At 35.8% G+C, this 13,598-nt stretch overlaps 2 protein-coding genes across 5 annotated transcripts in view; both read left to right on the top strand.

Annotated features, from left to right (window-relative positions):
• LOC109823735 (sec1 family domain-containing protein MIP3) lies at positions 261-9,445 on the top strand. 4 transcript variants are annotated; one of them, XM_020390089.1, is made up of 7 exons: positions 261-476; positions 704-847; positions 4,018-4,170; positions 5,714-6,259; positions 6,752-8,272; positions 8,555-8,623; positions 8,817-9,445. In XM_020390089.1, exons 1-7 carry the CDS (start codon positions 429-431, stop codon positions 8,943-8,945), a joined length of 2,610 nt encoding a protein of 869 aa, XP_020245678.1. In that variant the 5' UTR covers positions 261-428; the 3' UTR covers positions 8,946-9,445. The 4 variants fall into 4 exon arrangements, with proteins under 4 accessions (XP_020245678.1, XP_020245680.1, XP_020245679.1 ...); XM_020390091.1 differs by having other exon boundaries at positions 8,536-8,623; positions 8,817-8,959; XM_020390090.1 differs by having other exon boundaries at positions 8,555-8,618; positions 8,817-8,907.
• Positions 12,375-13,598, top strand: part of LOC109823319 (probable receptor-like protein kinase At1g49730) — a gene marked incomplete at its 5' end in the record, with an annotated part of 8,974 nt that continues 7,750 nt past the window's right edge. The window contains one exon of the mRNA XM_020389602.1: positions 12,375-12,402. Coding sequence (XP_020245191.1) covers positions 12,375-12,402 — 28 coding nt within the window. The remainder of the gene's footprint in view (positions 12,403-13,598) is intronic.

The following is a 13,598-nucleotide window of genomic DNA, read 5'->3' as shown; positions in this document are numbered from 1 at the left end:
CAACAGTTCGGTTCGGTTTTGAATTATAGGCGATTCGGTTCGGTTGTTCAAATTTTGATAAAAACCGAACCGAACCCACCGTTGCACACCCCTAGCTTCGAGGGTAACTTTTTTTTCAAAATTGATGATTTGAGGGGTTGTTTTGCAAATACTGAGATCGAGAGGGTATTTTTGCAAATGCACATGATGTATTTGCTAATAACCCAAAATAATAATAATAATAAATAATAATAATAATAGTAATAGAGGAGGAAGAAAATAGCTAGAAGAAAAGGGAATAAAAATTCTCGCGGGGGTTCTGCTTCTTCCTCATCGAATATGAGCACTGCAATGAAATCGAAAAATTAAAAGGGCGAAATAAGGAGAGAAAGAAAAAAAAAATCCCGCTTTAGATTTTTCTATCAATCTCGACAATTTCAATTTTGGTCATGGCCTCCATCGATCTCATCAGATCTTGCCTCGACTCCATTCGCCAGGTTAAAAACCCTTTTCCTCTCTCTCTCTCTCTCTCTCTCTCTCTCTCTCTCTCTCGATTCCTCCATTCAACTGAACTAAATGTTGTAAGTTTGCAATTTTAAAGTTAGGGCACGGTCGAACTTGAAATAAATTTACCGAATATCACTTTTTTTTGTATTTTAAATCGAGATTAGAAGAATTATCTAGATTTTTTAGTAGTTATCCTATTTGATTTTGGATTTTGTAGATTTCAGAGGAGATTAAAGATGCTGTTGTTTATCTGGATGCTGGTTGCTTGGAGGCGTTTCAGTTCATTGGAGCATTTCCACTGCTGTTGGAACTTGGGGTGCACTCTGTTTGCAGCTTGGAGAACATGTCTGCTCTTGACACTGTAAGTGTCCACAAGCACTTGGTCGATGCTTGCGTTGAATTATTCATTTAGTTTGAGATGTCACTTCCTTTGCTTTATAATGATGCTAAAAAATATCTCTGAACCAATCAAAATTCCGAAGTTGTATTGAGGGGTGAGGGTTATAATTTTATATCAGGTTGAGCACCTTTTTCATGGTCCGAGACCTAGAGTCGCCCCATAGTATTTTTTTGTTAAAATCTGCTTGAAGTTCGTGGCCGTTGGCATTTGAAATTGGGTTGTTCTGGTACCATGTTAAAGGTCTCCGTAGTTGTGGTGAATGGTCAAGTGTTATAAGTTTATATGCTAACAATATTGAATGGACAGTATGTACAACACCATTGTTCAAATATATTCAACTAATGTTGGTTCATTTAACTAAATACACACCACATGCTTTAACATAGAAGGTTATTAAATCTCTCTCCTGCACATGTTTTCTTCAAATTTTTATGATCGTGGTAAAGGGCATCAAGATAACCAAGCTGAAGAATTCTTATTTCCTATTTTAAAATCAGTTCCCCTTCCTACCTAAATAAAGCTGATACACTAAACAATGCCTGTAAGTAGAAAAATGTACAACACTTTCCTGCAATGGTAAAACTCAAAAAACATAGTGGCGCTAGAACTGTGTATGATGCCTATCTAGGATTTTGCTAATCTTTAATATATCTCTGTGTCTGTTGTGCATTATCTCGCATTTCCTGCACATGATCACCAGATGCATCCATGTTGGCCTGTGCACTTCCTCCACAACATGGTTGTCAAGATGTTAGTTGGACCCTCTGCATAGAGGTGATGCATAAGACCCTTAGAAGAGTTCCAAAAGGCCCTAACTTGATGTTCTCCTCAAATTAGTTAAGAGGTTGCCCTTAGACACTAGGCACTAGGCACTTCTAGGAGCCAGACCTCGTGTGTAGCACCCTGATGACTAGGCTGATGCCTAAGTGGGACATGGTTGTTTTTAACACCGAGAGAGGAAGGAATGTTTTCGAAGATTCAGATTGATATCCTCCACTGTTTTACCTGCGATGAACTTTGACGTTCTGACCATTTTTAACCTGGCCCGTTCTCTTCTACCTCTACTATGCTTAGGGCATGTTTAGATAGAGAGGAATAGAGGAGAAGGGAAGGTAAGGGAGCCCATTCACCATGTTTGGAAAGTTCTTAAGAGTGAAAGTGTTCCCCCTTATTCTTCTAGATTCCCCTAGAACCAATAGAGATTTGTTTCCTCCCCAAATTGGGGTGGATTTGAGGGAAAGAAAATTCCCTTACCTTTCCTTCTCCTCTCCCCTATTTTCCCTTAACTTCCCCTATCCCTAATGAAATCCAAACATGCCTTAAACGAGCAATTTACCTCCTCCTAATGTGGTACAGTCCACATAAGTAATCTCTGTTACCCTAGGCGTGCCTAAGGCTCGGGGGGGCTGCCTATGTACAACGTAGGTAGGTTTAAGCGACCGCCTAGATTAGTACCTAGACTGCTTAATAAAACAACACCCTTAGAATTTTTCCCAAATGCCTGTAAATTCTAGCTCCTCTTTTGCCTCCACTACACTCAAAGAGAATAGATTCTGGATGGCCTCTAATATTAAATTGACCTTCGAGTACCCTCTCATTGAAGGGGGCAGCGTTGACATAGAATGTTTTCTATTGACTTCCTGTTTGAGATCATTTGTGCTGATCCATTTTTTTCCAGAAAGACCTTCAATATTGGAATATTATCCTTATAGAAAAGACACCGAGGCTTTGACTGAGAGAGTCTTTGATCTTTTAATGACCTTGGTTGTCAGCACTCTCTTTTCCAGACTTAGTGAACCTCAATGAAGATGTACATGGATTTCACCATTTAGGTTCTCTTCTTGGAGCACCTTCCATACACTGTGTCTAGTGTGTTCCCTTCCAGTGGTTTTTGGTCCTGAGTATGTGTGATTGGGTAGTCGCTTATCCTTATTGGAGTTCTGAAGTTGAATGGAATCTACATATCCAGTTATCACCTCTGCTGTATGACGCCTGAGATCTGTCTCCAAGACAACCCAACAAAACAAAGGTATGCATATTGCAAAGGAATGCTTAGCAGCAAGAGTCTGTGAGAATCAGATGGACCTTCCATTACCTAATGTGAATTGCGAAGAAGTTTTCTTTATACTTGCACAACATGTGCCTCTTTCCAAATCCCACTTGTGTGCAAACCGTATGCCTAATGACCTAATGAAACTGGATTCAGATTTCTGTAAATCCTAGATGTGGTATCCACCTGGGCTCATTCCTGAAATTGGTTTTCAGCGTGCAGATTCATCGTTCAGTTAATTATTCTTCGCTTTGTGAAGACCTATCCAATTTTATTGTGATTTTCCTGATCTAGATGATTATACTTCTCTCACAGTTAAAGCATGATTGTTTTTTTCTTGTGTCAATGACCTTTGCATTACCAGGTTTCAATACAGTGTGGACAAGATGTTTACATTTGAACAAAATTTTGTTCTCAGAATGATCCTTTTACTGTTCATTTTATTGACTCCAACATAAGAGATGATCAAGTAAAATTGTCATAAATAAACTAAAGATGGTAATAAGTAATCCTGACCAAACTTTATCACCATAGTGAAGCAACACCATGAAGCCTGGAAAAAAGAAAGTAGCAAAAAAATTCATGTTTTTTCTACATTCTCAGATATCACAAACTGTGAAGCCTAGAAAGACTAGTGGTGGGACACCTCATGTTTTACTTTATCCTCGCAACCCATATTGTGTATTATCTTGGAGCTTCACTCATTCTCTTGATGCCACAACCTAACTGTTTTGTATACATCTGGAAACAGCATGCTCACCAGGCACCACACCGTGTAGGGTGGGGCGGGGGACAGATTTGCTTTTATCCAGTTCTCCTTTCACTCTTGCTGCTTGATGCCAGTACATCCTCATTTCTTATCGATTTTGCTCAGATGTCAAATGCTCATGTTTTGTAGGCAATCTCAATATGACATTTATTTATCAGACTGCAGGCTTTGATTGAGTGGTTGCTCCTAGTTGAGTATGTTCTTAGGCACATTAGCTGAATGATGTATCAAAGCTTAATGGATATTTGAAGAACTGTACTATGTTGAAAAGATCATTTGATGACAATTATCTTTGGTTCCCTTTTATTGCAGACTGTGGGTTGGAAGTCAACATGCTCAGGTCCTGCACGAAAGATGGTAGTTATCACGTCTTGTCTTCTCAGTGATGCACATCGGTATATCCTGCATTGTCTGGGCACTCATCAAACAATTCTTCGTTGTATTATATTTACATCTATCTCAGAGGTGCTTCTTAAATACCCAATTGATTTCTATTATTTGCAAAGTTTTCAATCCTTTACTTCTGTTGAGGTCAACTATGCATTTGCAAAATTGTTCACCGAACACAGTTTCTATGTGCTAGTTATAATTACCTCTCACTAGGTACAAGCCTATGTAGCATATAGGTAACACAGTTTGTTATACATTTTATCAAATAGCTTAACAAACTTTGACTTTTGATTGTTGCATGTCCTTGCATCAAATATTCTACCCACAAATTAACTGCTTGATGTCCCTGAAACTTCTATTCACTATGGTCTACTGGCAAATTGATGTTTATCAGACTGGAAATTTATCACCCAAATTCTACTTCCTCTGAAAATAATGAAGAGAATATGGATCTATACGACCAATTTGGTGGTGGTTGGAAAACCCTGAACTTTTTATATTCTCATTTTTTACGTTGTCTGCATGCAGAATTAAAGCAAAAGAGTTTGAGCACCCCAATTTGATCATAGATTCATCTTTTTTGGGGGAATAGTATCAAAACTATCACAAAGTCTGTAAGTAATCAGTATGTGAGAAGTGTTCCTTGTAAGTAATTAGTATGTGAGAACTTGTCAATTTTCCCTTCCCCTCCTTTACCCCCCAATTTGGGGTGTAAGGCTTTAGTCTAAAATTTCCCCTCATTTCCTTCCTCTACCCTCCAAATAAAATTCCCAAACAAGGTTAAACTCAAATTTCTCTACGACCAATTTGGTGGTGGTTGGAAAACCCTGAACTTTTTATATTCTCATTTTTTACGTTGTCTGCATGCAGAATTAAAGCAAAAGAGTTTGAGCACCCCAATTTGATCATAGATTCATCTTTTTTGGGGGAATAGTATCAAAACTATCACAAAGTCTGTAAGTAATCAGTATGTGAGAAGTGTTCCTTGTAAGTAATTAGTATGTGAGAACTTGTCAATTTTCCCTTCCCCTCCTTTACCCCCCAATTTGGGGTGTAAGGCTTTAGTCTAAAATTTCCCCTCATTTCCTTCCTCTACCCTCCAAATAAAATTCCCAAACAAAGTTAAACTCAAATTTCACTTTCCCTTCCCTTCTCTACCCTCCATCCAAACACAGCATAATAGAGTGGCCTTCATCATTTTTAGACAGGCGTCATCATTTCATGTACGTGTTCCATGCATCATGATGCGTCATAGTTATATTTTTCCTGGATTTGCACAGAACATGCTGCACACCACTTAATCCCAACATCCTGTACCATTTTTCATCTAGATTTTGTAACTTGGGGTCAGTTTGGCAACTTGAGTGCTGTTGTGGACCAGCCTAACCCAGATTAGTTCTGGATGTGGGGACTTGGATTATTCCTGGCCCAATTTGGGCAAAATGTGACCTAACAAAACTGGTTTAGTCCAGTCATTAGGTTTTGCAAAACTGGATTACTCGTTGTCCGATTATTGTTCCACTCAATCTGCTTAACTCAGTTTGCCGGACAGCACCTTGTAGTTCACATTTCTTGATTTTTAGCTTGGTTTCTTTTTCCTTATCGTATTACTACACAGATAGCTCACTCAGCATGTGTTGATTCACCTTTGGGACCTGATGCTTTTCATGAATATGAGACATTGGTTCTCTTAGACTACGAAGAACTCATCAAGAAGTCTGAGAAGAAGGGATCTGTTTTGCATCCACGTGAGAAAAGGAAGTCAACTGATATTCATAATGAAAAATTGACTTTTAATGATGATGGTTCTTCTCGAAAAGATTTATCTGATGATTCTATCGAAGATTATGACATTAATATGGAATCTGGTTCTTCTCGAAAAGATTTGTCTGATGATTCTATCAGCTGCAATGAAGCAGGAGATGGTTCTACACAGTTGCAGATCTCTGTGCACCACTTCCCTATGATGATGTGCCCTGTTTCACCAAGAGTCTTTGTTTTCCCTTCTGGAGGAACGGTCTCAGAAGCATGCTTGGCGAATGATCTTGAAGACTCTTTTAGCCCTGGATTACCCTCCATCTCTACTGGTCAGCCTACTGATGGTGAGGATGTTCCTTCAGGGGCAACACTGACTGCTAATTTTCTTTACGAACTTGCTGCCAAGGTATTTCTACAAGATATCTTCTTGTGGACTACTGCCATGTTATTTTAATTATCAAAGCTAAAGGGTAAATTTCACAAAACACCTCGACTTTGTGGGGGTGGTTTTGCACAAAACCCCCCATGAACTTTATAAGTCAGAGAAACCCCTTAAACTTTCAAAGCTATACTAAACCCTCGCGGACTAGCGAAAAATCTCATAAACGATGTTAAATTGGTAGCACACATAAGTTTGAACTATAACACATCAAAATTTGTGACTACAACTTAGAATGAAGAGCATTCATGTGGGTCAACAAGAAATAACAATCAGGTGACATTTTTAGACTGTTCTTATGAGATTTTTCAATATTTAAGTGAGTTTTGTGCAATTTTTAAAGTTTGGGACGATTTTGCTAAATTTACTCAAAGCTAAATTATTTCTTCAACATTTTTTTTTCCTTCTATCTATAGACTTATTTTGTTCCTTGTCTTCTTTTGATCATCAACTGGGAAGATGGATCTGAAGCTTGAAATATTCTCACTTGGTGATACATCGAAAATTATTGGGAAGATGCTGACGGACATGTCCAGTCTTTATGAAGTGGGTCGGCGAAACAAAAAATCAGCTGGGTTACTGCTTATTGACCGTACACTTGATCTTCTTACACCTTGTTGCCATGGTGATTCATTTCTTGACCGCATATTGTCCTCTGTGCCTCGAAGGGAAAGAACCAAATCCTCTTTTCTTGCTAGAAGTTCTCAAGCAGTGATCAAACGTTCCCCTGTTAGTCCACAACGCCCTCCACTTGATATAAGAATACCTTTCGAAACAGTTTTAGGTAAAGAGGAACCTGCAATGAACAGCACTCATCTTTCTGAGAGCATTGTTGATTTTGTATCAGGATGGAACTCCACTGAAGTTAGCTATGACACCGATGATTTAGTTGATCTTGCTGACAAGGTCCATAATGAGAAACTGGATCCTGAATTTAGTAGCTTGTTAAGTGGCTCTTTTCTATCAAGCTATACGGGTGCAAATTACTTAGAAGCATTGCTTGATAGGGGCGCAAAAGATGGTGCACTAATGATCAAGAAATGGCTTATAGAAGCTTTACAGAATGATAAAATACCCATAAATGCAAAAGGTCGTCTGGGTTTAACAAGTGCTTCTGAGCTCAATACTTTGGTTAAGAAGTTAGCCCCTGATCAAGTGTCTTTAATTAGAAACAGGGGGATTATACAGTTGGCATTAGCTTCTGAAATTGTTCTGAGCGAGCCTCATACTTCTCGTTGGGATGCATTTGTGAGTGCCGAGAGAATTCTGAATGTAAGTTCTGTAGACACTAGCCAGAGCCTTTCAAGCCAAATCCGTGACTTCATCCATACAAGTATTTTATCAAAACCAAATGAACAATATAAAGCTACAGGATCATCGAACAGCCTTCTCTCATTTCAAGATGCATTGCTTCTAGCAGTTATTGGATACATCTTGGCTGGAGAAAATTTTCCAACATCTGGGTCAACAGGACCTTTTTCTTGGGAAGAAGAACATCACCTAAAGGAAGCTGTAGTTGATGCTGTTCTTGAGAGGGCTACTGCAGAAAATTTACGGTTTCTTCATGGTCTAGAAAAAGAGCTTGAAAAGAAATCTAAAAATTATGAATCGCCAAAGCCCGAGCCTAATGTTGACGACTTTGATGGTCAGTGGGGTAGTTGGGATGATGAAGATGCCGATCAAACAAATGACCAAGCATATGGTGATATGCAACTTAAATTGGAGTTGCGAGATAGAGTAGACAATCTTTTTAAGATTTTTCACAGATTATCTGGTTTAAAGTGGAGAAATCCTTCTCTTAAAGAGGGTTGGGTAGCATCTGCAAGTAATTTTGGAGGCGATCCTTATGCTAGGAAAGGGCTGATTTATAAACTTCTAACCACTATATTGGCAAAATATGATGTTCCTGGGTTAGAGTACCATTCTTCTGCAGTTGGCCGTTTCTTGAAAAGTGGGTTTGGTAGATTTGGCCTAGGACAGGTATCTTTTCTAGTTTTTGCATTGGGTTAATTGCACGTAGACCCCCTGGTGTAGTACTACCGTTTAAATTACCCCTTATGCAATATCTGCCAATATTTCACTATGTCAAAAACAAATTAACCCAGGGGGTGGGGTCTATATGCAACAATGAAAGTAGAGAGGCAGTAAGTTCAAAATAGCGACACTAGAGGGGATCTATGTGCAATTAGCCCTTTTTTCTTGTCTCGATGTTGTGTTATCTACTTTGGTTATATATTTTACAGAATGTAATGTTTTTCGCAGGCAAAACCAAATTTTGGTGACCAGAGTGTTCTCTTGGTTTTTGTGGTGGGAGGCATTAACACACGTGAGGTTTGGATTTTGTTCTGTTTCTTTGCAATTCACAAGCGACGTCCCATCTTTTGGCATTCTTTTTAACTTCAAACGGCATCCAATAGTAGCACAAATATTAGGCAGTCGATTTACTTTTCTTTTCGTTTTGACATCTCAAATACTATTTGTCCATAACACAAAATTTAAACATGTTTTTTTTTGGTATTTCAAGGTTAGAGAAGCCATGGAGGCAGTTTCAGAAAGCGGTAGACCGGATATAGAGTTGATTCTCGGGGGCACGACACTTTTAACTCCTAATGATATGTTTGACTTGCTGCTGGGATCTTCAAGCTATGTTTAATCTTTTAGCGTTACATCTTTACACAATGATTCTGGATATAGCTTTTTCATCATGTGAAATCATCGATCAATGCACCACAAGAATGTGTTTGAAGCAGAAACTCAGTACACCTCCATCAAATGGACATGCCTTGAAATGGTTAGATTCCGTCCCTAAATCTAGGTGTTCTGATAGCAGTGCCAGCACTATAAGATAGAAAATACACTAACAGAGGCATTCACTTTGGTTGATTTCATGATCATACTACTCAAAGAAACTGCTGCTAATTTAAAAAATTGGAAGAGTTTTATTACTCAAATACTGTGATAGCTTCTAATGTTACCTTGGATTGGATAGGGGTAACTATCATCTCCCACTGCAGTTGAGTAGAGCAAAGCATTATGGATAATGTTGGTCTATGTATCTAAAAGATCTTTCTTGTAATTGGCTTTCCTTGATGTATCATGTGAAAGAAGTTGATAAACATACTTGTATATGCAGAAATTGTTTAACATTTTTTCTAACTTGTTATAACTTCTAGGTTTTCCCCCTAAACACCGCCTTGAAAACATGGTAATTATACAAAAATTACTTTTGAATTTCAATTTATAAATAAACCATCTTTAAAGTAGGTTTATGATGTGATCCAGTGCCTCTCTAATAAGACTTTTGCTAAACCCTAGAAAGACCTATAAAAAATCTCTCATTCAAGGTGTATAACTCATTTTGTTAATGTTTTGGTCTTATTAGAATACATGTCACGTAAATTAGACATGCATTTTTTAAGCCTAATTTTGATGTTCTATGAAAATTCGACCCGGAGTTGATTGATTGCAACATAAATCTACTTTAAAGGTGATTTATGTATAAATTAAAATTCAAAAGTAGTTTTCGTATAGTTACCCTTATTTTTAGTTGGTTTCCAGAAAAGAAGGTGTAAAAAAACAACTTCTATGTCATTGAGATTTATGAGATGTTTTTGCAAAATCAGCACTTAAAATCTTTCAGCTTGTTAATGATAATTTCATATCACGTCTAATTAGGTTTCATATAGACTAGTATAATGCACGTGCTTTGCACGTGAACGTACATGTTTTAACTTTGAACTTTTTGTTGAATAGTAAAATTATGTGTTAATAAATAAAATTGTATAATAAGATTGCTTAAAAAGAAATGTACAAATTAATTATTATGTAGTTATTATAATGGAATGTTTTTCTTATAATAATTGCCTAGTACTAACCTTTTTAAAATAAGTCCCCTAAATTTATAATTGTTCTTAAATAAGTCTGGCAAAATTTTAAGTTCTCTTAAATGTGTCCCTCCAACTTGAAAGTTATTAACTTAACTCTAAATTAACTAAGATGCATTGATCTTTCTAGCTTTTTCCTGATATTCCGTAGATAGCTATACTTAATACTAGTAACATATTACTATTGTTACTTCTCATTATAATTATTTAATAGAGTAAATTACACTAAACTCTTATGAATTTTTGGCCTACGATCTTTTAAAATTACACTAAAGCCCTCATAATTTTTCTGTTTCAAAGAAAACCCCCAATAACTTTCTAAAATTTGTAGATAATCCCTATAAATTAGAACTAGAAAATGACATAAAATGCATTTTGAAAGTTATTGGGGGTTTGGTGTAATATATCTAAAAGATATTGGGGGTTTCTACAAAAGTTATTAGGGTTTAGTGTGATTTCAAAAGTTCATAGAGTCTATTTAGTGCAAAATGATGAAATTCATGGGGATTTATTATAATTTATCTTATTTAATATTATAATTCTTAGTTCAATAGATACTATTAAAATAATCATATTATCTCTATACTATAAAATAATTATCTAATTTAATTTTTTAATTATGCTCTTTATACTTTAGTACTATAAGCACTATAAATTTTTATTATACTGTCATTAACAATTAGTAGTATTATTAATAATATTAAATAATTTTTTTAATAAAAAGGTTAGTTTTTAGTCATCACTAAGTATATGTTATTCAGTATCATGTAATAATATTTGAGAAAATATTTTTAAAATGATATTAAATTATTTATTGAATTTATTCAATAATATAATACTAAATAAGTAGTGTAATTCATAATTTATATGACATTGTTAAAATAATTACACTATTTATGACATAAAATATTTACTCTATTTATTTTATTGTTCATTGAATTATTGCATAATTCTCAATAGTATTCAGAAATATATTATTTTATGTATACTATTATTTTAATTATTTTATTATAATTTTTAAAAAATAGTAATAATAATTTAATTGGTTACTATTAATAGTTGTGTATACTTATTTTATAAATTATATTATTATTAAATAATTAATAGTTATAATATAATTAATAATTATAATTGTTTGGGAAGGTGAGGAGGTGCATAATTAATAAGTGGTTATATTTATCTAATGAATAATTAATTGGAGATAATGACATAGTTAGAATTTATCAAAATTTGTGAGGTCAAAAAAGGAAACCAAAATATTTAACACCCCAGTCCTTTTTTTTTATAATAGATATAGATATAGATATAGATATATATAAGGTTGATGAATTAAAAATTCTCAAAAATACCAAGCTTAGTTCAGTTTGTGATTATCAAGCTCCAATCTAGCTGAGAATCATTATGCTAACAAATGCTGCAGAGAACTAATTGAAATGGACTCAACCCTATAGGCTACAGAAGATTGACCTCGTAGCTAAGTAGGTGCGTTTGATTTGTGCTTGGTGCTAAAGAGGGTCCAAAACTCTCGCATTCATCTTCGAAGTTTATAATCTTCGTTTTCACTTTATTGCTGTTACATTTTTCATCATAATTATCAGTATTACTTTATATCAGAATGAATTTAAGTATTTAACCTGAATCTTAACAAGATCAGGCACCGGAGCACATAAAGGAAGTTTGTAATCTACTGATCTTGTTCACGCAGCCCGCTCATCAGGCGGGTACTACGGAGGAAGCGAAACTTTTAGTCCCACATCGTCTAGGCTAAAGATTCAGGGCTCCCAAGCACCTATAAATATAGGCTACAGGCCTCCCTTCGAATTCATACCTTTCTCGGCCTTTTGGCTAAGATCAAGTGTAGTATCTGTTCTTATCAGTTTAATATCTGATACGTGGGCCATTGGCCCACTATGATATTAAATTAATTTTTGTTGGGGGAGGGCCTAACACAGTAGCTTGCTGCTGAGGCTCTCGGGCGTCGCCCATGCGTTGCACTGCTGCATGGGCCTGGCGCACCCCTACCAAATCCAATCATCAAATATTTTAAGCTAGTAATAATCTACTACGCCTCTCTGTCTCTATTAATAAAATTTTATTTATAGGCTAATAATCTACTACGGCTCTCTGTCTAATAGAGTGCACTGGTTCTCAAATAAAGGTGTTATTACAGTTTATACCCCCCTCCTAGCTTTGGATGAATAACAAATATCTACCCTGAAGTTTCAGGTACATGTTTTGTTACAATTTACACCCCTCTTAACTTTGAAGGAATATCAAATAACTCCCTTATAGTTTTTAGAAATATGTTGTTACAATTTACACCCCTCTTAACTTTGAAGGAATATCAAATAACTCCCCTATAGTTTTTAGGGGTTATCATCAGAAAACTCCTTAATTTTAAGATTTTATAAGAAAATATCAAATCTAAAGATGAGTTCATTATGACCCCTAAACTTTTAAGGTGTTCTTTGATATTTTGAAAGTTATGTAGGGTTATCTGAAGAGGAGTTGTATGATATTTAGCCTATAAATTTTTTCTCAAAAGGAGATAAATATCATGAACCTGTTCTACTCACCTTATATTACTGTTTTTTCGGTAAAGTGAATGACATTTCGCGGAAGTCCAATACGAAATGACTTATTCTGCTATTATAATGAAATTAATAGAAACACTATTAATAAATAAACAAAATTAAAAAGTTTAAGTTAAACATCATAATGAAAAATATAATATTTGAATTTTAGGGCAGCAATTTCTATTAAACCATCAACAAAAAAAAAAAAAAAAATCATGCGTTAAACTTATCTACAAGTGATTGGAAGTGGTATTACCTTGGAAAATAAGAACAATGATCCTACCTATACCTCCCTATGGGAGTGAGGTGGTCCCATTATAAATATAAAAAAGGATAAATACATTTTAGTCTCTTAAATTAATTTTGAAATATCCCTCAAATCTTAATATTCGTTAAAATGTCCCTCATATTTTTTTTATTGCCAATTTGCCCTTCTGTTAAGAGCAGTTTTATGATATTTAGCATTAACCCAACATGTAAAATTACCCATGTGCCCTAGAAAACAGTTCTTTCTTAGTTTTGAAAAGTAGAGGAGACGAAGAGGAATGAAGCACAGTAAAGAATTTGGAGAATTATATATGAAATTTTAAAGCCCAAGGCTTTCACTTCATGGGTTGCCTGCTAATCGGGGAATCAAAGGCCTCCAACTCACTGCGGGCTCGTCATCCTCGTCAAAATGTAAATTACACTGGAATGCTGACACCCAAAATTACACCCACCGACGCAGGAAGCCCACTCCTACTGGATAATGTCCCTCTCAAGGGTGCTGTCACTTTGTTTTATTCTTCACCTTCGTCTCACGATATCCTGGGCCCCACTCCAGGCTCAGATGCCCTCGCCAACAGG

The sequence above is a fragment of the Asparagus officinalis genome, chromosome 9, assembly GCF_001876935.1.
Source record: "Asparagus officinalis chromosome 9, Aspof.V1, whole genome shotgun sequence".
Taxonomy (NCBI): Eukaryota; Viridiplantae; Streptophyta; class Magnoliopsida; order Asparagales; family Asparagaceae; genus Asparagus; species Asparagus officinalis.
The sequence above is the reverse complement of the archived record's forward strand: the minus strand, read 5'-3'. Positions and strand labels throughout refer to the sequence as shown.

Excerpts from the sequence above, each read along its gene's own strand:
- LOC109823735 (XM_020390089.1), top strand. The coding sequence starts at position 429 with ATGGCCTCCATCGATCTCATCAGATCTTGCCTCGACTCCATTCGCCAG. Across the intron at positions 848-4,017 it reads ACATGTCTGCTCTTGACACT|ACTGTGGGTTGGAAGTCAAC; the intron begins GTAAGTGTCCAC and ends CTTTTATTGCAG. Across the intron at positions 8,273-8,554 it reads GTAGATTTGGCCTAGGACAG|GCAAAACCAAATTTTGGTGA; the intron begins GTATCTTTTCTA and ends TGTTTTTCGCAG.